The sequence below is a fragment of the Perognathus longimembris genome, chromosome 5 (genome assembly GCF_023159225.1).
Source record: "Perognathus longimembris pacificus isolate PPM17 chromosome 5, ASM2315922v1, whole genome shotgun sequence".
Classification (NCBI taxonomy): domain Eukaryota; kingdom Metazoa; phylum Chordata; class Mammalia; order Rodentia; family Heteromyidae; genus Perognathus; species Perognathus longimembris.
Genome location: NC_063165.1, coordinates 9935741 through 9962676, shown reverse-complemented (window position 1 = coordinate 9962676; position 26936 = coordinate 9935741). Strand labels below are relative to the sequence as shown.

General features: G+C 37.4%; 1 protein-coding gene and 1 non-coding gene across 13 annotated transcripts in view; one reads left to right on the top strand and one right to left on the bottom strand.

Annotated features, from left to right (window-relative positions):
* Grik1 (glutamate ionotropic receptor kainate type subunit 1) overlaps positions 1-26936 on the bottom strand; it is a 369068-nt gene that overhangs the window by 134489 nt on the left and 207643 nt on the right. For 7 of the 12 annotated variants that reach the window (XM_048346335.1, XM_048346337.1, XM_048346342.1 and 4 more), the window contains exon 2: positions 2926-3093. The exons of the other annotated variants lie outside the window; for them this stretch is intronic. In XM_048346335.1, the coding sequence (XP_048202292.1) occupies positions 2926-3093 (168 nt within the window). The remainder of the gene's footprint in view (positions 1-2925; positions 3094-26936) is intronic. 12 annotated transcript variants of the gene reach the window in all.
* Positions 16127-16326, top strand: LOC125352119. Its single transcript, XR_007211120.1, has one exon. It is a non-coding gene; the product is annotated as a U2 spliceosomal RNA (small nuclear RNA).

Below are 26936 nucleotides of genomic sequence, written 5' to 3'. Positions count from 1 at the left end.
TAATTAATTACAGAATAATGGAATAGTGGGACATAAAAGAAATCTTTAGAAGACATTTGGTCCATCCCACTCATTTCATAGACCATTGTTTATGAAATCTTAGTCACACCCACTGGTCAGTAGCAAAACTGAATCAGAGTTCAGGCACCTCAGTTCAAGGTCAGTTCAAGGCTGCTTTGGGTACCAATTATCACTCATTATGTAGCCAAACACAATGAAGTCATTCTATATTAAGGGAAAATGGTAATAATATGAGTTCATTTATATTCACTTAAAATAATTGAAATTATTTAAAGTGGATGGGAGACCACAAGGCTCTGTAAATACTTAACCATCTTGGGATGATACCTATAGAGGTTTTGGACAATTTGTATACAGCTTGATCCAATGCTCTCTTCAGTGAACAGTAAGTATAAATTATTCAAGAACGTATTTTTATTTCTGTAGTATAGACTATTTTATGACCATAGTTTATTTAAGTGCTCATAATTTAACATATGTTAGTTCCTTTTAATGTTTGACTGTAGGTAATTGCATAGTACAATAGATTGCAAGGGTTGGTTATCGCTATTATGAAAGGCATTCTTTGATATTTCTAATTAGTTGATACATAGTCACAAAATTCTTGGATGACTTTATCCTATACAACCATGTAAAACATTGGCTCTTATTCTTAGCCTGGCAGGTGAGAAGTATAAGTCTAAATGCATTTTCAAATTGATATTACAATTCTATTTTACAGGAAGTCAGAGCTGCCAAATAATAATTAAATGTAAGAATTAAATAACAGTTACATTTATAAGTAAAATAGTAATAATGTCATTTTGTAAATAAACATTACAAAAATTGATGGCTCCATCATTTTCTTTGACTTGATATACAAAGAATAATGAATAAAAATGTGATGGTCACATTGCAGGTGTCTAAGAGACAACAAACAGTAGCAGTTATTCACAAGGTGTCTGAACTATTGAGTACTTAACTGCTACCCGAGTTGTGTCTGTATTAGTTGTTGTAGGTGGAAATGGTCATTGTCCTGAGAAGCTTATTTCCGGATGTGTTTTCATTAGTTATCCAGATTCAGTGAGCACGAGTATCCAAACTGCTAGCCAGCATGAGCAATGGGTTTAGATTTGTGCAAATATATAGCCCTGGGATGTTAATATTTCTTGACAGAAAATCAATCCTTTTGAATCCTTTTTGCCAGCAAATTACCAATGTGAAGAAGCTTTGAGGTGTTTTTAAGTAATGCAAGTGGTATGCTGTCAGTTTTTATGTGAATTGAATATGAGTTGAAGTATCATTGGTAAATGTGGTTAGCTTTCTATGGCACATGTGCAGCAGTGTGTGTGTGTGTGTGTGTGTGTGTACGTGTGTGTGTGTTTGAGAGATGAGAGATGGAGAGAGAGAGAAAGAGATGAGAGAGATAAGGAGACATAGAGAAAATGGGAAAGTGAGAGAAGAGATAGATCTGACCAAAGGAGATAATGGATATGAAGATTATGAAGGCGCCTTATGATTTTAAAGATGAGAGAATTTTACTATTTGTTCATGGACAATGCTGACCTATGAGAAATCTCCATCTATCTTTTTCTTCTACTTTCTTTTTTTATGATGTCGTCTAATTTTGTTGCTCAATCTATCCTCAATCCCTTCTCAATCCCTAAATTCTGGGATTATAGGCATATACCACTATATCTAGCTTCTATCAATCCTACACCAAGATCATAATATAGGTGTAAAATGTAATTAACTTTCTTCTAAGAGAATGTTTATATTTTATCTATAACAGCACTATAATTTTTGTAGGACAGTGTATCAGGCAACCACATCCTATAATCTAACAAATTAATTCAGTAAATGGTGGTATTTCTATTACATGGGGGTATTCTATTTATTTGCACTTCTATTTATTTTTATGTTTAAAATAGGTATAGCATTCCGTGTGAGACAGAAAGCCTCTCTTTTTGTGGGGTAACTATTCTTCTCTATAAACTCAATTTATCTGGTGTTAGACAATGCCCTTGTCAGGGCACATGCTTCCGTTAGATCAAATATGATCTTGCTTCAAAATATCATTCCATAGTTGCCGTAAGGATGTCTAAATCAGCTCTACAGGTCAACTTGTAGTCTACCTACAAATTAAGATTACTTCTGGGTACTTGACTTTATTTCAGAAAAAATAAAGAGAATCAAATTCAGATTTGTTCTCATCACTTTAATTTTCATGAAATCGTGCTTTTTGTGGGAAGGAGAAGAGTAAATTGAGAAGATTGCTAGGTGAACCACCTAATGAGTTGAAATTCAAGGTGGCAGTTATGTATGCCTTGGCTTTTTCCACATGTTCTGTGGATATGACCTTCCACATGTTCTATTTGACTGCACTGTATGATTGGCAGTATCTCAGCTTTGGGAAGGAAAAACAGATCATGCTTGACAGTTTCCATTCACAGCTGAACTAGTTAATCAGAGAGTCAAGGGTACCAAATGTTAAGCTATTCTGTTTTTTGTTTTGTCTTTTGCCAGTCCTGGGGCTTGAACTCAAAGCCTGAGCACTGTCCTTGGCTTCTTTTTGCTCAAGGCTAGCACTCTACCACTTGAGCCACAGCGCCACTTCCGGCTTTTTCTATATATGTGGTGCTGAGGAATCGAACCCAGGGCTTCATGTATATGGGGAGAGCACTTTACCACCAGGCCATATTCCCAGCCTGGTTAAGCTATTCTGAAAGGTTCAGGAAGATGGGGTTAGGCAGTGTCCATTAGCTGGCTCTCATTACCTTGATCAGGGACACCGAGGACCAAGGTTGCCTATGACGCACTTACACAAAGATGTCCACCTTGAAAAAGGGCTGGCATAGAAAATAAGGTGACCCATGCAGCAGACTTATTAACCAAAGAAGCTTTTAAAGGTGGAAAAATAGTTACCTCTCCGGGAGGCTTCAAAACTATCAAAAAGATTAATTCTCTGGATGTCATAGGTTAATGTGGTGTTAGGCATCAGGGTTCGGTTTCTATTAATACTGGTGACTGCAAACTTGAAAGCTAATTCTTCAACATTAACAGGTTCGTTTTCCACAGTTTCGAAAATCCCTCCTGCAGAAGCAAAAACAGATGCACGGAAAGCATTACTTACATCATTCACATTTAACATTTTTTTTTAAAGAACTGGAATGACAAACAAAAGATCCAGTGTATAAATTCAAGGACGATTAGGCAGATTCTAAACCCAGGGCTGAAAGTTTACGTTTATCAGCATGTGTTACATAAATATAAGTCTAACTGTGCATGTATATTTAATATTTCAGAGCCAGGGCTGAATTATATGCTATTTAGACAGAATATATATATATATGTATATATATATATATATGTAGACATATGTATATATTCACTATGGAAGTATAGTAGATAATATGGTGTAAAGTAATGTTTTATGGTTTGGACAAGAATTGCATTGTGCTTGACTTGAAAATGTAAGTTGAATAATGACTTGAATGCTTGATTAAACATGACTTGAAATTTATCCTGGTAGAGTCATCTCATTTGAATGGAGATCTTCCTGTTCAGAAGCTTGTAAAGGGATATTGTAGATAGTTGCATGGTTAAGTGAGGGCCAGATGGGATACTCATAAACTTACATTTCTCCAAGTGCAAACATCTTTCCTGTTCATCCTGATTCAGAATATTGGGGGTCATATGCTAAGATATTCCCAGTATTTGAACTGAGAACTGGGGTTTTATTTTCTTTTGAAAAAATTGCTTGGTCATACTCAAAAAGCAAACTTTTATCCTTACTCTGAAGAAATGTTTATCTATTGAACCATGCACATATACCTTAGGCTCTAATGTCTTAAACGCGAGGATCACACTATAGGTAATAATATCAATGCTTAAAGTCTGACCAGGGAATTCAGATCTGATGAGAACCTGAATGATAGTGGAGACAATATAAGACAATATAAGATGTTGTCTCCATGTTCATTTTGGGGGGAATATTTTTTATTATCTTCATGTAGTCATATAAAGGAGTCAACATTCAACAAAGCAGTTTATGACTACAGTATGTCTTGATCAATGTTACCCCTTTCAAAATTCTCACCCCTTCCAATTCACCCTTTCCCTCACATTTCTTAAGTATTGATTTTTTTCCATTTAACAAAGCAGTTTATGAACAATGCAACTCAATCGGTGTCATACTTTCACCATTTTTCTCCCCCTTTCATACACCCCTTCCTTTTTCTTAATTTTTTGGTATATACACTAAATTCTTAACTGCATTCTCTCCTTTTTCCTCTTTGTCTACCCATCTCCTCTTGATTCCACAACCCTCTTGCAAGTACCTATTTCCTGGTACTTATTTTGTTGGGCTTTGACTTAGTCTTTCTAAAGAACTATATTATTTCACCTCTCCATAGAGTCTATTATACTTCAGTTAATTCATTTTTTAACCACATGCATGCCACCCAGAGTATTTACTTATAGATTTATAGGCACATTCTAGCTTACCACTATAAGGGAAACCATTCAACCTTTGTTTCTCTGGGCCTGTCTTATTTCACTTACTCAAACAAACTAAACCCAGACCTACCCTATGACCCAGCAATTCTAATAGAGCACCAACAATGTTACAGTAAAGCTACTACCATAGCTATGTTTGTTGCAACACAATTTACCCTAGCCACTGAGTTATTGCTTACCAAAATTCGGTTGTAGCTCTTATCCCCTCAAACTGTTCTATGAGAAACTATCATTGAAAATTATGTGAGCATGTTATATGAGCATGTTTATTTTCACTTAAGGACCCATGTTATAATTCCAAAAATAGTGTGAGGAAAATTTTGCTCTTTGAACTGTGTGTTATTCTTTGTCAGATAATTATAAGTTGAGATGTGTGTGTATGTGGGGGGGGATTTATCATTGCTCTCTTCTGAACACAAAGGTGATAAACTGAGGCAAAAAATAAGTCACTAAAGGAAGATGAATGTGAGGAGAGCTAACTGTCATGGTCAACCTGGCCCACATAGAAAGCTCTTTGGTATTAAGACTTTTGGAATAATTATTAGTAATTACTTATTGTGTATCTCCCCAATTTCAGTGATTCATCTCATGCAGAGACCAGAATTACAATGCCTATTGAGACCAAGGGTCAATGTCAGTTTCAGGCTCAGATGTGAATAGAACTAATGTGTGTAGGCTAGTCTGGTTAGAGGAGCAAACACCCTCAATAGAGAACAAAAGTTTTGAAGATAAACATTGGCTTACCAAATTCGTCTCTGAGGAGGATATTTAAGTATAGTAATATAGTCACTATGCAACAGATTTTTTGTGTACACTGGATTCAAACTATAATATTCATTAAGGTAGGAAGAGTTTTTTGGGGTTATAAAAGAAAAAAGGAGAAGGGAGATTATATCTTTTACCCAGCATTATCTGAGACAAACCCATGTGTCTGATTGTCTCATATATATAGGCCCACATACATTTGTATATATATATATATATACACACACATGTGTATATATATCATATATATTTGCTTAAATTAGTTGTACTTTTCTTTATCTCTCTCTAAATATGGTTAGTAAGGCAGCTTTGCTGGAAATTGACTAAGAGAATGTATTCTAAGTGCTGTAAAAACACAAGTATTCCTCTGAAATGGGCTGGTATTATTGTCCATGGAAAATGGGGATACAGTTGAGTTAGCACCAATTGAACAACTTCCTGCTTAGATCAAAATGATTCCTTAGGTATACACGTGTCATCAGCCTAAAGTTGAGTGTATCTGGACGTAAGAGCATTTTAACTGTTTTTTTAAATCACTGCTTAGAGTATATAGAAGTTAATTTTGTCATTTTGAAAGGAATTCCTTTACTCTTTTACCCAATGACAATAATTCATGGTGTCATTAGCTCACTATCCTACCACACTCTCCTTTTCTCCCAGAAAAGGCACAATAATGTAAAGTATGAAGAAGATTGGAGAAGTACCACTGCAATGATATTTGTTAAAATAAATAGGAGAAAAATATAAAGAGGAAAAAGACTCAGACTGATTAAGAATTTGACACCTTCTTTCCTCCTTTTCCCGGTAGCTTCTGATTTTAGTCTTTGATAAGGTCTTTGATAAGAGTGGAGGAACACATATAGCATATATCTAGGGATAATTGCACGATCTAGCCCTCCCTTCCTCCCTTCCCTCCTCCTTGCTCTCTTTCTTTTCCCTTCCCCTTCCTCCTTCCCTCTCTCCTTCTCCTTCGCTATCCCTCCCTCCTTCCCTCCCTCCCTTCCTTTCCTTCCTCTCTCTCCTTCCCTCCTTGCTTCATTGGTTCCTTCCTCTCTCCCTTCCTCCCTCCTCTTCCATTCCTTTTTAAAAATATTGTATTGTGTGTCCTATTAGTTACATCTTTAAAATCTATTTTGGGAGTGTGTGTGAAGTAAAAATAAGGCCCCTGTTGTTTGGATTCCAATGACTCCATTGGTTGAAGAGGAGGTATGGGTTACTTATTATTTCTCTGTTCTTCTTCCTTTCTGGTGCTGCTCACCCCCTATCACCCATTCTACTCATCCTCCTCTGTCTCATCCACCTCTGTTTTTTTCACTATTCCTCATTGTTGCTGTGCGGTGATTTCACCTCCTACAAATTCACCAAGTGATAGATGACACATTAGGTAAAAGTAAAACTTGAAGTTCATTTAAGCTCAAGGAGGAACAAAGTAAAGCTGTCCTCTTCCTTTACTTTCCCAGGTCAGGGAAGTGTAAGGAGCTCAAGATGATGAAGGAGTTTCTCACTTGTTCTGTAACTCTTGAGAAGTAGATCAAGTTAGGCAGGTGCTAGAAGGGGAAGAAACTCAAAACCTGTCAGTCTGGGTGTTTCAGGTACACTTAAATGTACACCTGGTGTATCTGCCTTTTACCTACCATTAGAAATGGCAACTCTGGGTCAATAGCATGATTTACCATAGCCTAGCCTCTCCTTGCCACAGCCATTGGCAGCCAGATCTCAAGATGTAGGATGATTTGGATGCCTTGCCAAGGAACTTGTTACAAAATAGAAGACACTGTTCTGTTCTGTTTTGGTTTTGTTGAAAATTGTACTCTGACTTCCTATGTAAATATCTGTGCTATTTGTAATGGCAAGAGTAAAATCATTTTTTCTTGTAAATACCAACATAGATATGAGGCATTTTTTGATATTAATAAATGTATGCTTTTAGGCTCGATTTTCAAGGTACTTTAGAGGTTTCTTGTCTGATTTTTCTGCACTATACTCTGCTGGAAAGAAAATATATTGGTACACATAGTTATGCTAAAAAGCTTTATTATTTGTACACTGTGTTCCTTCACGAGCAAAGCGGCCACACAGAGACACTAAGCAAAGCATAAGAAACAAATAAGGGAGCTTGTGCACTGGTTTGAATAGTATTCAAACAAATCTACTTTTGTGTACCATTGCTATAAGCTCAGTTGTGGTACCACTATTCATGTGTTGAAGCCTAAACCACAAAACTTAGTGTCTATTGTATCACTTGTGCATCTGGGGTGGTCCCTCATCCACTCTGTACTTGTAAAGAAAAGAAATCTAGACACATAGATTTAGACCTACCACGAGAGACACAGTGTAAAGGCCACGTAAAGATACAGCCAGAAGGTGGCCATCTATAGATGAACCAAGGAGAGAAGGGCCTCAGGAGAAGCAAAGTTCCTGACTCCATGACCCTAGACTTCCAGCCTCTAGCTCCTTAAGAAGATAAATTTCTGTCACATAAGGCACCTAGTTTGTGGCATTTTATTGTGGCAACCCTAGTAATATTTATCTTCTCTTTTTTTACTCGAAGAGCTTTCCAAATAGGCAATTTAATGTAAATCACATGTATGCAAGTGATATTCTCTTCTAATGAGATTACATCATGGCACAATAATGTAAGATATGCAAAGAAGAAGTCACTATAAATCTCAGGTGAGGTGGCAGAGTTCCAACACAATAGCAAGATGTCTGTCTCCATTTTGTAGAACTCTGTGCAAATGATGGAAGGTAGGATTCAGTCACGAAGACACAGACAGATGTCCCACAAGATTATGGCACCAAAGAATTCCATCTACTTACAAGAGAATTTTTATGCTCACAAATATTACTATGATAGGGTTACCAATGTAATCATTACAGACAAAATCAGCACTTGGAGAAGGCTAAAAGTAAACGGTGTGCTTTATGAGCATTACTAATATAAGACCACAATATATTTGTCAGCTTTCCATCACTACAGTGAAATACAAGAGATAACTGCAGAGACTGCAGAGACTGCAGTTTGGTTCACTGGGAGGTTTCTGTTCATGATCATTTGGCCCTATAGCTTTGGTTGAGGCAATGTACCATGTTTAGGAACACTTAGCAGAGCCAACTACTCCTTTCTTGACCAGAAAACAAAGAGGAAAGGGGAAAGGACTAGGGCTTTCACAATATCCTTTGATGTGCTTATCCTAATCACCTAAGGAACTCCCCTGAGCTCCCACCTTATAAAAATGCCCACAATGCCTCTTATCAAGGCCTCAATGGGAAACCATATCTTTAACACATATACCCTTTGGAGATATACAGCATCCAAACTATACCAGATAGTTTTCAAATTGTCCCTGACTCCTGTGTCATATTTACAGAGTCATAACGCAAGAAGTAGAGCCCATGGCTCAAATTCTTGATTTTTTTTTTTTTGGAGGAGTAGAGCTGCTTGAGTATAATCAATATCTTGTTCTCTAGCATGCTTTCTAATGACTGTTTCCATGGAGCAGAAAGTACAATGTCATAGAAGTTCAGGCCCTTGCAATGGGTCCACACCTTAAAGAGAAGCAAGTCCACTATTAACTAGCATTTCTATCTCAGCCCCCTCTCTATGGAGCCTGAGCTGGATGAGGAGTGGGGAGTATGAAAATTAGCCTATTTGGCCCTTCCTTCAAATTGAGAAAAACAATGTTGCTTATGCCTGCCAATTATCTCACTTAATGATATATATGTGAAAGTCATGACCTGTAGTATTGTCCATGCAAAAGGAATATTGCTCTGACTCAACTTACTTTGTAATGTGAAGACATTCAAACTATAACGATTTCAGAAATGCAACAAGTTCATATGCGTGCATGTGCGCATGCACACATACAGTGTTCATTTCACTTTGACCCGTAACACCTGTAACATGGTTCATGGCTCTATAGAAAATGTTTTCAAGCCTGCTGTCAGTGACTCACTCCTGTAATCAGAGCTACTCAGGAGGCTGGGATCTGAGGATTGCAGTTCAAAGCCATCCCAGGCAGAAGAGTCCATGAGGCTTATCTCCAGTTAACCACCAAAAAAAGCCAGAAGTGGAGCTATAGCTCAAGTGGTAGAGCACTAGCCTTCAGCAAAAAAAATCTCAGAGTCAGAGCCAGGCCCTGAGTTTAAGCCCCAGGACTGGGACAAAAAAAATTTATTCAGTGACTTATTCGCACATTTATTCACTTGTATTTTAAGTGTTCTGTCTACATAAGCCAATGCTGTATAAGTCATTGAGACCAGTAAACAAAAGGGACAAAAATATGACTATTTGGAGCTTTCATTCTCGATATGGAGCTGATCATAAGCAGGAAGACAGGAACTGCCAGTTCTGGCTGAGAGTCCTCTGAGGCCTGAGTGACAGCTTAAAGGAAGCAAGGAAGCTTCAGGGACAATACTGAGAACATTGCAGGCAAAGGGAATAACATGCTCGAAGGCTGCGCTGAAATCAGGGCCCAGACACTGTCCCTGAGTGTTTTGCTCAAGGCTAGCATTCTACCACCTAAGCCACAGCTCCATTTCTAAGTTTTTGGAAGTTCATTGGAAATAGGAATCTCGCAGACTTTCCTGCCCTGGTTGGCTTTGAACTGCTATCCTCAGATCTCAGCCTCCTGAGTAGCTAGGATTACAGGTATCAGCTGCCTAGCTGCTTACTGATATTTTTGAGGAATGATGTGTCTGAAGTTAGGTGAGCCATGTGAGGACTGGTAGATGATGAACTTAGAGACGTGATAGGAGTCAAATGAAGTGGATCAGAGAGGACCACAAGGCATAATAGGACTGTGGGTTTTATTCTGAGAGGTGGCTTTCAGCAATATAGGGATATGGCATGTTATATTTCAAGAGAATCCTCCTGGCATCTGGATGAATAGTTAACTGAAGGGAGTAGGAGGACAGGAGTAAAACACAGTGAGATCTCCCTTTGAATGTGCCGCAATAAAATTCTAGTAAACTAAAAGGCTATTCCCATAATTCTGCTGAGAGATGATGGTGCCTTGATTTAGATTTGTGATATTGGGGTATGGGAAAAAAGTGGTTGACTTTTATATTAAATCTGAAGGTAGAGCTGGCAGGATTTGCTAATAAACTATAAATGAGAGGAAAGGAATCAAAGGTGGTAAAGGTTTCAGGTCTGAAGTTGCTGTGGACTGCTGAGGGACCATGTGGATGGGGCTTCATTTGGTACATGATTATTCTGTGATGTCCATTAGAAATCCAAGTGGAGGTGTCTACTAGGAAGTTTAAAATACTTATTCCAATTTCATAGAAGAGGTCATGCGTGGATGGTGAAATTTATGAGTTATTACCAAAGAGGGGACACTTAAAACCAGGTGACTTGATAGCAAATTTAGAAATTAGATTGATGGTGCCAAAAGCCAAGGGTGTGTGGGCCCACCAAAGGTAGGGTAAGGAAAGGAACCAAAAGTGGATTGGACACTATCACTACTATAATTTTGGATTTCTGGTCTCTAGCACTGTGGGAGAATAAAAGTGTTTTTTTTATATACATGTACATTTAATATGTATTATTATTACATATAATATTTGAGAGAGGTAATTTTTTTCTCAAATTTTTATTATCAAACTGACGTACAGAGAGGTTACAGTATCATACGTTGGGCATTGGATACATTTGTTTTAAGCAATGAAATTTTATAGTAATTTGTTGCAAATTACTAGAAAATGGATGTAGTATTTGGACTGAGGAAAATTACAGTACTATTTTTTTTTCTGGCCAGTCTTGGGGCTTGGGGCTCAGGGCCTAAGTACAATCCCTGGCTTCTTTTTGTTCAAGGCTAGCAGTCTACTTCTTGAACCACAATGTCACTTCTGGCTTTTTCTGTTTATGTGGTGCTGAAGAATTGAACCCAGGGTTTCATGCATGCTAGGCAAGCACTCTACCACTAAGCCACATTCCCAGCCCCAGTACTGATTTAAAAAAATATTTTATATAATTTTCAATCAATATAGATTTATATAGTTATATGTAGAATATATATATAATATATATGTATATATATACACACACAGATCTGTTACCTCCCAAAGTTATTATTTCTTCTAGATGATAATACTCTCTCCTAGGTATTTTGAAACATAATAAATTACTAACTTTAGTCACTGCACTGTGCTTTATAGTTTTATAACTACTAACCATTGCCTCCAAATATTTGCCCATTTTAGCTGAGTTTAACTGCTTTCTATCTTTTTTGAAAAAAAAGTTATTTTACTTCTACTAGACATTTCTATCTCTATAACTTCATTCTGTAAATATAGCCATTAGTTGGATTATATGATATGCTGGAGTTTTACATTTATTATATATTATTCTGAGTGTGGCAAGAAATGGTCAAATATGACTTATATGTTCTATTATACCTCGTTCCACCTTTTACCTGCTTGCTGTGTGCCCATGGTGATAAGTTGGGAGGTCACTCTGGATGGAAAAGTAACAAAGCAAGGACACGAAGAAGTGGGAAGCCTCTGTAGTGTCGACTCCAGCTTTTCATTCATGCAGAATAATAGTCCTTCCAGAAGGTATCACCAGAAAACAAGATGGCAATATGATCTATTCCTTTGCTGATAGCTGCTCTTAAATATACAATATTATATTGCTTGCCTTTATGGCCACATCCATAACTTTAGTTTATTACATCATAAGCAATTTACTCTAGGCTTATATTTACTGCACCTTTAATTTCAAGGTTATACATTTTAATTTCTAAGGATTTCCATAGCTTAGTGCTCTCTTCTTCACTCTGCTTCCCTCTTCCTGTTTGTTAGACACTGAAGCAGTCCTGTTAAACATCTGCTAGGTTAATTTGGGTGAGAACCATGTGTTTCATGACCTAATGGAAAACTAATGGGCACAAAGACCTTCCCAGTGCCCAAGGGAGGGAGGACAGAGTTGTAAGGGCAAGGACAGTCTCAGTGGCAGCTGACCTGACCCACTACAGTGTCTTTTGAAGAAAGAAAATGAAAATGATGTCATACCTCAGTTGTTAACTGCAGTCAAACTCTCTCTTTGGTATCTCAAAGAGATCTGAATAAATTCAACAAGAACGCCCTTTCAGAAGGAAGAAAACGTGTCTAAGGAACAAGAATTATTGCTGTGCTTCAGAGGGGATCGGGAAGGGAAAAGGTTGGGTTCAGTTCAGCAGATACTACCAGATACTGTTATTTTTTTAAACGAATCTGCATTGCACATTGGAAGCAAAAGCAATGACATCAAATCGGTGTTATGCTTCCCAGAGTGTTATTCAATATTCAATTGAATTCATGGAGCATCATTGGCCATCTGTTCATGTCTAAGGCAATGCCGGCAGCAGTGGAAGAGACTAAGATACACAACATGTGGTTCTTGCCCTCAGCTTCCCATCCACTGGGGCCAGCTTCAGTTCTGGTGATATATTGAGGATAGATTGCGCTAAAATAGGAGGCCAAGTACAGAAGTCTGTTATTCCATCAACAAAGCTGGGCTAGTGCTTTTTGTTTCCTGCCACATGGAAAGCTTCCTGATTCATCTAGGTAGAGATGAACTTTTCTCCTTTAATAATGTAAAACCTAAGGCATGTTTGGGAGCACTTACTTAGTGTAGCCATTATGGAAAACAGCATGAAGGCTGCTCATGAAGCTACAAGTAGAACTCCGCCAAGATCTGCTTCTAGCACCGTTAAGAGGCAAAATCAATGCATCAACATGGTAGATGGACACCTGAAGCAAATTTCTTGCAGTATTATTCACAAGAGCCAGGATTTGGTATTCACAAATGTCCTTCAGTGAATCAATGGATGAAGAAATGTGATATATACACAATGAAATATTATTCAATGTTTCCAGTACAACTGCATGCATTGGGGGAAACAATCCTCTTTAATAAGTAATGCTGGCTAAATTGAATATCTACAACTAGAACCCTGAAATTAGATCCTTGTCTGTTATCCTGAGTAAAAATGTCAACTGAAGATGGGTCAAAGACCTTAATGGAATATGCATTAAATAAACATATATATATATATGTGGTTATTATATATATGTGGCTCATGAACCACATAGACATGTATAAATATTATGTATCGATCAAACAATATTGTAAGCCTGGAGGCTGCCTGTTCCTTAAGGATAGGAAGAGTATTGATTGAAATTTGCCTTTTCTAAGCAAGACTGAAAGCAGTGACCACATTGTCTCCAGGAAATGATTGTGTAGTTGGATTGCTTCTACTCCTCATCCTTTAGCGGTGTGCTTTATAAAGTATGGTGTTCTGCCCAGATAGAGGCCTCTGAGAGAGACAGAGAACAAGGGAAAGATTGTGGAGGTGGTTAGTGAGACCTCTTGACTTTCCCACCACTGCCTGTTTTTCCTTCTTTTTTAAAGCAAAGATTGCTTTCAATCTTCCAGCTATTAAGGTCTATTGTCCCCAAGCACTTTTGAAGCTCTGCTTCTCTCTACCTGCTCACTTTTCATCAGGCTTGCAGTATCTTCAAGATCATGGAGGAATTGCTCATCTCCTATTCAATGGCAGATTTCAGGAAAGAGCCAGGAAGACTGCCAAGGAATTCATGCCAAACTTTTATTCTTAAAAAAGTCTGGGATAACTTTCATGTCTCTTGAAAGCAGTTACATTTTTAGATTTTAACATCTCATTTAAATGAAACATTCCTACTAAAAGGCTCATGATTTCATCTATCTATTTATTAATTAAACAAAAGTAATATGCCAAGATCGCAACCCATAGAGCCATGGAAGTGATGGCATGTGTTTCATACTAATTTTCTAGTTTAATTCCCCTCTGTGTCTTCCATTTCTTGAGCAGAAATTTCTCCTGGCTGAGAAGGAGCTAGTTTTTTTGTTGTTGTTAAAATGAAAATTGAATTCTGAAGCCAGAACAAATGGAAACTCAGCTCCAGCTGAGCCATATTTACCAATGTGTGTACATAGATGTCATTCACAAAGTTAGAAGGCAAACAATTTTGGGAGGCTCTGCTTAGTGTCTTTCCACTTGGAAATTCACACTATATTTGTATGGCTTTCAGAAGCCATCAAATAATTATGTTCAATCCCATGTATTTGTGAAGCTCATTATTAGAGGAAATTATCCTGTGCAACTGTACCATGCAATTGAAGTATTGTCTTGTTAAACTGTATTTTGAAACATTTTATCTAGGCATCTGATCCCATTGGGACTAAAATAATTTTAGATCTTAATTATTATTTCTATACCATCTTTGTGCAAAGTCAGGTGGGTTTTGATCAGAAATGTAAATCCTTTAATTATCATACTACCTTTAGAGAAATTAATATTTTTTTACATACTTTCTAGTTCTACATTTGTTTTCCATTTACTGATAACCTAAGCGAGAAGGTCACTTTTCTTTCTAGGAATGAGAGCATCTTCTAGTTAGTCAGAGCTCAAAGACACATTATGGAATGGATAAAAATTCTTCACATCTATTTTCTCCTTTTTCTTTCTTAATATTTTCTAATAAGGTTGTGTGTGTGTGTGTGTGTGTGTGTGTGTGTGTGTGTGTTCTAGTGATTTTGCAGAGGTGGTGGTGTACTGAGGAGCAAATCCAGGATTTTGCACTTGCTAGGCAAGCACTTTGCCACTGAGCTATATCCCAGGCTTCAATTAGGTTTTTCAAATGTCTTTGCATATTTCCCAGTGCTCTAATATTGTAAACTACAAAGCATTCTTTCAGTAAAAGTTTTTATTCACTATGTGCAAAAATCGACTTTTAAATAACAATAGGTTTTAGATCATCTAAGCAGGTTACAGAGTTTTAGCTGTAAACACTCCCTTATCCACCGCCTTTCTTGAAAGCCAGAAATTGAAACTCTAAAGTTCTTTTTCTATGTTTTTATGATCATTAAGTAATTGTAAAAAGGAGTTGCCATTCAACAAAGCAGTTTATGAATCCAATGCATTTTGAACAATATCACCCTTTCATCATTCTCACCCATCTCTCCCAAACCACTCCTTCTCTCACATTTCTTAATTTTGTAGGGTAGACATTGAATTTTTACTGTGTTCTTCTCCTTCCCTTCTTCTCTTCATCTACTCTCATGTCCTTGGTCTTACCCTACTCTGTTCAAGTACCACTTTCCTGGTGTTTATTTTATTGATCTTTGATTTACCATTTCTAAGGCATTACACTAAATTCTTCCCTGAATCTATGTTGCTTCAGTTAATATATCTGTGCACTCTTGCACACCACCCAAAGTATTTACTCATATATTTGTAGACTAAGTCTAGTTTCCTCTTAGGAGAGAAAATATAATAATATTTGTTCTTCTGGGTCTGAAACTCTGTATTTCTTATTGTTCCTCAAGTTGCTTTAGAGTCATGAAGATGGAAACTCCTTCAACATCTCTCCTTGGTTGCTCAGGAAAGGAAAGGAATCTACATTGGCATGTATGATAAATAAGCTCTATTGAATGATTTTTCTGAGGAAAAGCTTTGTGTGAAGTAGTGAGGTTCCAGGTAGAGAAAAGCCTAATTCGCCTGTTGAGGAAAACTCCAATTGATTCACAACAAAGCAGAGTTAACCAATGTATCAGCAAGGGCTTGGTGTTGGAATGCTGCAAATTGCAAATTTTCAAAACAATCCTCACTTGTCTTGAAAACAGTGAGATCTGCAAGCCTTCTTTTCTGATCATTCACATACATTTTCTCAAAAGTGCTGGACATCAAACTGCCACAGGGGGTGCTGTCATGTAGTTAATGTCAAGGTAGTTCTATTTTATTTGAAATAATTTTACTTAAAAAAACAGATCCACATGAAAATTGGGGGAAGGTTTTGTTTTGTTTTTAAAAAAGAAAACATCACTTGCTTAGCCTTTTGACGGTCATCAAGAGAAGTTTCTGTTCTTATCACTTTAATACCTGAAACATCCTCTATCTGAAGAAATAGAACAAAATATTGAGCGAGTTTTTGGAGGAAGATGAAATGGAAGCTTATTCTTTCTGTCCACTCCAGACATTGATCTGGTATTACAGCATCACCAAGAAACACACACCCCTGTGGAGGACTCAAGATAAAAGCAAACAACAGAACATAGAACCAGATCATTGTGAAACAGTTATTGTGAACAAATCTGATGGATTTCTTTTCAATCTTTTGGGATACTGCCCTCAATTTTCTTTGAAATGCAACAGGTAAGAGGCTAGTATCTTCTTATCTCTGTTAACTTCACATTGTCTTAGGCTATCAGCATCAATGCTTGAAAACAACTGTTGTCTAATATATTGTCTCCATGTGTTATGATTTATTTCATTAACCTCTTTGCCCCTCTTTTTCTGAGCAAATTCCTAGTTTTTCACTATTCTGATTGACCTGTGGTACTTCCTCCAGTTTCATTGATTTGGAAAGAAAAGTGCCTTGTAGTGCTGTCATTGAGTCATAACGTGATAGAGAGCTGAGGTTTTGGACATGAAAGAACAAAAGTTGAACAACTCCTTGTACTCACTGTATTGAAATGTTCAATTAAATTGCAACCTTGCTCAGAATCTCTCTGGTTTTAAGTCCATTTGTGGCAGAAAATAATGCTATTGCTTGAATGTTATCCCCATAAATACTCATGATTTTCACTTGTTTACAATTTCTTAGGTTCTTTTTTGTATTTATTCTTATCCTTTTCTTGTTTACAGTTTCTTAGGTTCTTTTTTGTACTTATCCCTATCTTTTTCTTTTTCTTTGTATCTCAAGGTAACATTGTTTTGTTATTGAATGTAAGTTTTTCTACCTATGAAGACATAAACCCTTTGACAATTTTTATTGCTACTTTTTTCAGTTTATTATTTAGTTCTTAACACAGATGAGATTTTTTTTAGGTAGATCAATGTTTGCATTTTGTTTATAATGACAAATATTGATTTTCTTCCCCGGAAACACGGACATTTGTAAGAGTAGGCAGTAATTCTGGCTCTTACCTTTCTGAATGCGTGGGTGGGTATGACTAACATGGGGTTAGAAGGGGTTGGGTGCCTGACTGTTTCTGTTCAACATCTTGTATGCAGAAATGACTTGGTGCTTATTGGCCAAAAGACTGGGCTGCCAATGAGAGAAATCCCATAGTTGTTTCCTGCAATTAGATGACTGGTCCAATGCACATGGAACAGCTGCTCCATCAGGCAGCATCCATAGAAACAATCTGTGTAGCGGAGCCCACCACAGATTCATTATGGCCACTTCAGCAAAGGCACAGCTTGATTATATTTGGTAAAATTGTCCAATACTTCCACATACAAAAGATTCTGTTATAGTAACAAGTAGCCTTTGGGGTGGAGGGGCATTTGTTACTGTAATAGTATCTCTTGTGTGTGGGATTATTGAAATATTTATAATCACAATTCCTCTATCCATAGAATTGGTAATCACAGACTTGTTATTTGGAAATTTTTGTGTCTTTACTGTAATCTCATTATTTAAATTGTTTGACCTTTGTTCTATATATGGTAACAGGGAAAAGTAATACACGTATTTTAATCTATGTATGCATGTATATAATTTATGATATCTAAAGTTACACATCCATGTGTATATGCATATAATTTCTTACAGATATGTTATACTACCTTTCCATTATTTTGAATCATTATATAATGTAGTTTCTGGACCCTTCTGTATATTGGCCATATTGTTTTTGTATATGTAGCATTGCTTTGTGTTAAATACTGGTTTGCATATTTGCTGAGTAAGTAACTTCCAGTAAAGCACACATTCCTACTCATGACTTTTCCAAGATTTTCTTGAAATGATTAGAATATTTCTTAATTGGAATTTTGTTGAGAATATAGTCATATATATATATATATATATATATATATATATATATATATATATATAGTGTCAGTTCTGGTGCTTGAACTCAGGACCTGGGTCCTGATCATAGGCTTTTTTGTTCAAGGCTAGTACTCTGCTGCTCGAACCACAGCTACATATCTGTTTGTTTTGGGTTTGGTTTTTTTGATGGATAATTGGAGATAAGAGTCTCATGGACTTTCCTATTTGGTTGGCTTGAACCATGATTCTTAGGTCTCAGCCTCCTGAATAGGTATGAGTCACTGGTTTCCAGCAGTAATTAATTTAAAAATACTTTTCTTATTTTATTTAAGTAGTTGTACAAAGGATTTTTTATTCAACAAATCAGTTTATGAATATAGTGTGTCTTGATCAATGTCACTCCTTTCAACATTAACCATCCATCTCAACCCATCCCTCCTCTAACTTTTATTAATTTTGTAGGATATGTATTTTTTGTCATTTAATAAAGCAGTTTATGAATATAATGTATCTTGACCTATGTCATCCCTTCATTATTTTCACCCTGCTTCAACCCACTCATTTCCTTATTTTTGTTAATTCTGTGGTATATACAATGAATTTTTGACTGTGTTTTCTCCCTCTCTCCTTGTTCCCACTCCTCCTCTTGCAACTATTCATTTCCTGGCTCTTTTGTTTTTGAGATTTGACTTTGTCCTTTGAAAGAATTATACTTTTTTAAAGTATATATGACTATATTAGATAATGCTAAGTGAAATGAACTATAAGATATGGAAACAAGTGGTTTTTCATTGCTGTTGTAATTTTTAATGTACTATGTGAAATTATTTATTTTTTCTTATGTTTTTCTTCCCCATGGTTTAGCCCCTGTTATCACAGTATTTGACTTTGGTACCCTGGCTGTTGCATATACATTTATCTGAATTAGGGAAGGGAAGGGGAACATCAAAATGATGAGACAAAAGACAAATGGTGAACCAATGCAACAACAATACTTACAAGACGATATGTTGTAAACTAACTGTACAGTTTTGGAGGTTGGGAATTGGGGAGGAGGGAAGGTAGGAGAAAAATGAGGGAGGAGGTAACAAGTTTGACAAAAAATGTACTCATTACCTTACGTATGTAATTGTAGGCCCTCTGCACATCACCTTGGCAATAAAATAAAATTAAAAATAAAATAAGATGCTGGAATGTATTAGATTTTCCCAAGAATATAGTATATTTATATTAAGATATTTAGTGGTGAGTCACTCTTGAATAGCTTTCAGCAGTAAGTCACACATGAATATTTTCCAAATAGTTTCCACTTTCTTTCAGTTTTAGTTTTAAAAGTATTTCCTGTCTGTCTGCCTACCTATGTATCTATCTATGGAACTAATAATCTGTTTACTACTTACCTTTATACACTGTTGATACTTTAAGTTCCTGTCTTTTCCATGTTTTCACAAATGTAATCATCTTCAAGTAACCATTGTTTCTGTTTTGCTTATTGCATTTGTTATAACTTTCAGAGTAAGAAATTGAGAGGACACTTTATATTTTGTTCCTAATTTAAAGGGAAAATTCTGTTCTACTAAACCATTATACATCATTCGGAAGTTGGATTGAAACAGACATTGTATTATTAATTTAATATAGTGCAGCAAATGCAAATTCAAATAAATATAATTTATATTCATAACTTCAAACAATATGCATTGAATTTTATTAAACGTTTCTCAAAGTTCAATTTGCCCTTCTAATGAGATATTTTTATAAGAACATATTTCTTTACATTAACTCATCTGTGTACTTCTGGGATACAATTATATTTAATCATTGTGGGATTTTGTTTCAACTTGCGGTCTCTGAATTATATAGTAGTCTTATTTTTAGTTTATAAGAAGCCTCAACACTGTTTTCCATAATGCCTCTATTAAACAATTCTACTAAATTTGATTCTTTCATATTTTATGTACTGTGTTACATTTTTATTAATAAATGACATTCAGTCTCTTCCAGTAAGATTTTAATTACTTTCCATATAACTACTGAGATAAGATTATACAAAAGTAATGAGGTTTAAATTGTACTATTATTGTTATATTTTTCTCATTTCAACTTTCATTGGTATTTTCTTTTTCAATATTTTAATTGACGTAACAAGTGTGCATATTTCTGCAGTATAGTGTAATAATCTGAGATGTATAGAATGTGCAATGATTAAATCAAAATAGTTAGCATTCTATGTACTTAAACTTTTATTTCCTTGTTTGGGGAAGCTTCAAACTCCTCTGGTAGTTCTTTTTAGAAAGTAAATCAACTCATATTAATATAAGCTATTAAATTATAAAAATATATTAATATAAAGCATGAAAATATTGATGCAATATTAATGTAAATTTTTTACAAATTATAGTTACCTTATACTACTGAACTTATGACTGCTATGTAGCTATGTATAAACATTCATCAAGCTTCCCTCTACTCCTTCTCCCTTCAGCCTTTTCTAGATTCTAGTGACTAGGATCTAGTGTGCTCACTAGATGTATTAAGCTTTTTTTGCCTTCCACATATTAATGATGACAAGTGATATTTGTCTTTTCTGTGATTGGTTATTCCAATTAGCATAACATCCTCCAGCCCTTTTTATGTTTTAAAAAATAGTAAGAATTTATTCCTTTTTTATATTCATATAGTCATACACTCATATATCACTGTATATATTTGGTGTAGCTAATAAATCCATTACTTAATAGGATATAATGAAATAAATTCTAAGTGCATGAGTTTTGAGAAATGAAGTTAGTTTTGATTGAAGATTAAGATTTTTCCTAAACTTCCTAAGTTAGGTTATGAAGGGATGTTGGGCATCTGAGATGTGCAGAAACGGACAATGTTCTAGAAAAGGATGAGAAAAGTGTTTGAGGTTTAGAGCATACTGGTCAATGTAGGACAGATATTCTTGGAAGTACAGCTAAAATTTTCTCTCAGCCTTTTCCTTTTTGCTCCAGCTGTTCATCTGTCAACATAGCACTTCTTGGTGGATATGACATTAATTTATTTATATCATCCTCTCTTTCTGAACTATAAGCCTGTCTCTGTCTGAATACTCTTGATCACTATCCAGTGTATTGCACATATGGTTGATGACATAGCAAATTGTGAGCATTAGGTTTAACTGGCAAGAGCCAATAAGAAAATAGCACAGATTCATCTAGAATAAAACATGAATTAATGTATTTTCAACAGAATACTTTATAATTCCAAGTCCATAACATATGTTTAGAATATCTTTATTTCTTGGTCTATTATTTTTGAATGGTTTGATTTAAATAAGAGACCTCTGATTTGTCTTTACAAATATTTTGCCCCCACCCTGCCATGGGTTATAAATGGCTTATCCAAGTTCCATTTTTTATCATAAATCTAAAGTGTTTAGTACAAGTAATAATAGATTTTAATATCAATGGTGAAATTAGACAATTACATTTTCTACAAACCATTAAAAATACAAATTAATGGAAAAGAATGATAAGACAAAACATTTAGTGTGTATTTGCAATGTGGGGATGTGGGAGGAAATGATGGGATGGGTGAAATTGATCAAGATGCATTGTACTCATAAACTTATATGTTGGGTTAGAACCCCTTTGTATAATCCCACTAAAAGATAGAAATGAATGGATGAATGATAAAGGCAAGAACCAAAAATGCTTCCATTTGCCATTGGTAATAAAGTCATAGTAAGCAATAGATTAAATCAGTATCTCAGTTTTACCACCCCAAGGTTCAGCAGAGATTTGTAAAGATGCTATGGGCCTTGAATCTTTTTTTTTTAATTTAATATAATTGTCAAGGTGATGTACAGAGGGGTTACAGTTACATATGGAAGGCTGTGAGTACATTTCTTGTCAAACTTGCTACTTCCTTCCTCATTTATCTCTGGGTCCTTGGATCTTGACAACACTTCACTTGAACAATACTTTCCCTATGCACAGGACACAGTTTGGAAAGCAACCTGTGCTCAGAGCCATGTGACAGTGGCAAGGCAAGATCACATGAGAAATGTTTTTACTGCTCCTTGGAGCTAATAGGAGCTGCCCATTGGTTTCGAGGTAAGTGTGACTAGAGCTGCCTGTGATGGCCATTCTCAGACTCGGTGCTCTTAACCTCCTTAATGCTCACTCTTGCCACTCAGTGATGCCCTGCAGAGACTGCAAAGCCTATTAATCCAAGCATTATAGTAGGCAAAATATGCAGTTGATTTTGTACTTTGCTCCAAGTTCTGATCAAGTCAAAACAGATTTATATTTAGAGGCAGAACGAACGGAATTCATTCCTTCAGGCTAGTAGTTATGTGGAAGTGTGTATGAAAGCTTCCGTTCTCTCTGTTCTGGAGAAATGTTTTGTGTTTTACTATTTCCTAGTAAGAGTGTATTTTGTAAAGTCTCTTTACTTAAGCTATCATCCACTCATGATTTGAGGAAATATCCTTCCCAATCTATCATAAAAATCACCGGACATGGCAAGATTCTGGAGCTGCTAGGATTTTTTTCCATTAATAATGTAACTTTTCAGCCTTTAAGATGAAATTCATAGCTTTACCTTCTGCAGTTCTTACATTCTATTTCTTAGAAACAAAACTTCATAAAACTTAAGAGTAAGCTCCTTTGCAGTAAGTTAAAATCTATAAGCTTCAAGTATCCAACTGATTCATATGTATGTATGTGAATATATAATATCTACATCATATTATATTTATATTATACATACTACATTATAATTATATATAATTACATTATAATACATTCTATACAGTACCTAATATCTATGCCAACAACTAGATAATATTCATTTTAAGTTTTCTAAAAGCAAATAAACCACAAGCTATGAGTGGAAAAAAAATAAAATCTATAAGCTTCAAGTATCCAACTGTGTCTTAAAGATTAGGAACCTATGTTCACAGAGACATTTCCTTTGTCAGCCAAGAAAGCCATCATTCTTTATCTTAGCATTGATAAGCATCAGTTTATATGATATATGCAAATAGCTACTGAGCCTTTGTGATCTTCTCCTAAGAATATCCCCTGGTCTCATTGTGTGAATGTCTAGAGTTCTGTTTAATTTATCATGTCCAAGTGTAATTTTTTGTCTTTTACCATTTATTGTGTTTACTGTAGATTTATAAGCACATTCTAATCACTGCAAATGAGGGAAACAATGAAACCTCTGTTTCTTTGGGTCTGGTTTACTTGGCTTAATATGCCTTTTGGTTTTGGTTTTCTCCTTTGTTGGGGCTTTTTGATTTCTATGCCTTTTGTGTTGCATGTAATTTTATCTGTTTTGGGGAAGGAAAGGGGAGCACAGAAATGGTGGGACAAAGGGTAAACACATACAGCAGTGATACTCACTAGACACTATGTCAAAAAATGAACTGTAAAATTTGTTGGGGAGGGAGTTCAGGAAGGAAAATCTGGGAGAAAATAAGGGAAGAGGTAATACTGTTCAAAAAGAAAATGTGAGGGAAGATGGCACTGCCACAGGAGGGAGGCACCCCAACTCACTCCAACTGAATAGCGAGCTGGGAACTCCAGCACCCAACACCCCATCAAGAACCCAGCAAACCCAGCAGCCAAAAGCAACAGAGAAACTCAGGAAGCAAAAAAGAACAAAAAAAGAAGAGCCTATAACCTGCACGGAGCTGGAAAATCTCCGGGGTACCCCCCCCCACCTGCCTACCCTGGCCCGAACAGGGCCAGGCTAGGAAAGGGGACCTGGCGCCAACAAACCGACTGCCGAAAAGTCACGCCAGGAGCACAGTCCAGACAGCAAGCGCTCCACGGACCCCAGACAGAGTGCAGACCACCGAGACAGGCGGCAGCAGCGAGGGTCCGGAGGTGCAGGGACTGAACGTCTGGGATCAGACATAAGCAGCAGGGGAACCTGAGGTGCAGATGGGGAGAGCCGGGGCCGCCACCACTATATGACCAATTGCTACACCCCAGCACCACAGCCCTAAAAATCCACAGCAGCGTGGGACACACAATCAACCCAGGACCAGTAAGTTCCCCATTACCCCCCCCCCAAGAAAAAAACGGGAGACCAGCTCTACCAGAGACCCAAACCCTGAAAAGAAGCTAGAGCGCCCTCCTTCCCCCTCCCTCCCCCGAGGGAATAAAGCAGCTCCATAGCTGGCAGAGCTAAGACCTCTGGGAGGACATGGGAACTAACAGAGGCGGAGCATCGCCAAGAAATTCCCCCCCCCCAAAGCCCCAGCATAGCGGTCCTGAACCTGAACCACACCAGCCCCGCCCCCTCCCCAGCAGGGGCCCAGGGGACTGGTAGGTTTTGGAAGCCCCAGGCTCATTGGTGAGCAACACCAGCACAGCAGGGTCACCTGGGCCCGAACACACGCCCCCTCACAGTAGAGGCACAGAGAGTCTGCGGGCACCAACCCGCACCCAGACACTTGATCCTGCAGGGGCCCACACATATCACCCCCCCCCCCCCCACAACAAATTCACGTGAGGACACAAGCACCCTCCAACAACTCGGGCAACTCATCCCCAAAGGAAGCACTAGAGTGCACACGCACGTGCCCCTTGGTGGGCCAGCGTGGGCCAGCGTGCTAGCCCCTCAGCAAGAGGACCTCTTGCCCAAACCCCCGCGGTAGCGCACAGGCGGCCACAAGTGAGGGTGACCACCTCAGCAACAATCAAGAAGGTCACGCTCACCCATTGGGCAGTAAGGTTCAACAGCCAAACTCACACCCAGAGCCAGGACACAAACAAGTCTCCCACGGACAGACCAGCAGGAACCAGCACAAAGCCAAACCAGGGAAGCCACCCACAGATCTCCAGATGCGCAAATCACAAAGAAATATAACACAGTTCCTCAAAGGGCAAGCCAACTCGCCAGCTCCATAAAGCAGCACGACTGAAGAGGAGATGGAGAATAAAAAAGCAAATGAGGCCATGTTAACAGGAATGATGGAAAGCATCAGAAACAAAATCAGAAAACAATTCCAGGAGTTTAGAGCGGAAGTCTCGAAGGACATCCAGGAAGCCAAGAAAGAAATGGAAGCAAAAATGGATAAGTGCAAACCTCCGTCAAAGAAGACCTTAACATCCTGAGAAGTGAAATGCATGAAAAAATAGATTTAAAATACAACTCTTTAAAGGAAGAAATTTCCACTATCAGAGCTGATCTGACAACCATAAATAGCTCTCTGACATCCAAAAACTCTGCACTTGAATCCACAGCACAAAGAATTGACCATATGGAAGCCAGAATCTCTCTCTTGGACGATGATGCAGCCGATAAGAACCAGAAAATTACCACACTCCAAGAAACAGTAAAGCTCTAGGGCAGACTAATCCAGGAGCTAGTGGACAAAGATAAGAGATATATAATCTGCGCATAATTGGAATAGAAGAAGGAGCTGAATACCAGAGCAGAGGGCTTCAACATATTTTCAATAAAGTAATTGCAGAAAACTTCCCCAATCTCACAAAGGACCCAATCCAAGTAACCAAAGCCTATAGGACACCTGGCAGACCAGATCCTAGAAAAGCCACGCCAAGGCACATAGTATTCAAGACCTCAGATCTCAAAAATAAAGAGCAAATTTTGAATGCAGCCAACACGAAGAAAGAAATTTATTACAATGGGAAGAGGATCCGAATAACAGCAGACCTCTCCACACAAACCTACCACGCACGAAGAGAATGAAAGAACACCGTCCAAGTCCTACAGGCCAATCACTGCCAACCTAAAATAAAATATCCAGCAAAGCTGGAGTTCATATTCGAGTGGAAAACCAGATCTTTCCATAGCAAAGAGGATCTAAAGGAGTATGTGAATAAAAAACAGCCCTACAGCGAATTCTAAGAGGGAATCCCACCCAACAGAAATTGTACAAGAGACACAGACAGAAACAGGAAGAAACTACAATAGCCAGAGCCCAACAGAAAGAGCAGCTCACTAAAGACAAGAAAAAAAAAAGAGAAAAAACAGCCCAACAAGAAAATGGAAGGAGAAAAAACACCCTTATCCTTGATCTCTTTAAATATAAATGGTTTAAACTCTCCATTACAGAGGAGCAGACTGGCAGAATGGATCCGCAAACAAAAAGTTGACATCTGCTGCCTACAAGAGACCCACCTTACAGCAAGGGATAAAAACAGGCTCAAATGAAAGGATGGAGCAAGATCTTCCAAGCAAACGCACCTACCAAAACAGCAGGAGTAGCCATCCTGATCTCAGACAAGCTGGACTTCTCATTAAAATCAACTCAAAAAGACAAAGAAGGTCACTACATTTTAATACAAGGAAAAATCCAGAATCAAGACATCACGGTGATAAATGTATACTCACCGAACAAAAGAGGCCCTACATATGTCAAGCAAATTCTCACAGAACTACAGAACAAGATAGACCCAAACACAATCATAGTGGGTGACTTTAATACCCCACTCTCTCCAAGAGACAGATCCAACACCCAGAGGATTAGCAAGGGAGCTGAGGACCTAAGTAACACCATATCCCAAATGGATCTGACAGATCTATACAGAATCTTCCACCCTACAGAGACCCAATACACCTTCTTCTCAGCAGCCCATGGATCATACTCCAAAATAGACCATGTCATAGCCCACACAAAGAACCTCAGCAAATACAAAAGTATTGACATCATTCCATGTATTATATCTGATCACAGTGGATTAAAGGTAACCCTCAATAACAACGGTTACCACAGAGACTATACACGTTCTTGGAGGCTAAACCCCACACTGTTATCCAACACTTGGGCCACAGACCAAATTAAAGATGAAATTAACCAATTCATAAGCCACAATGACAAT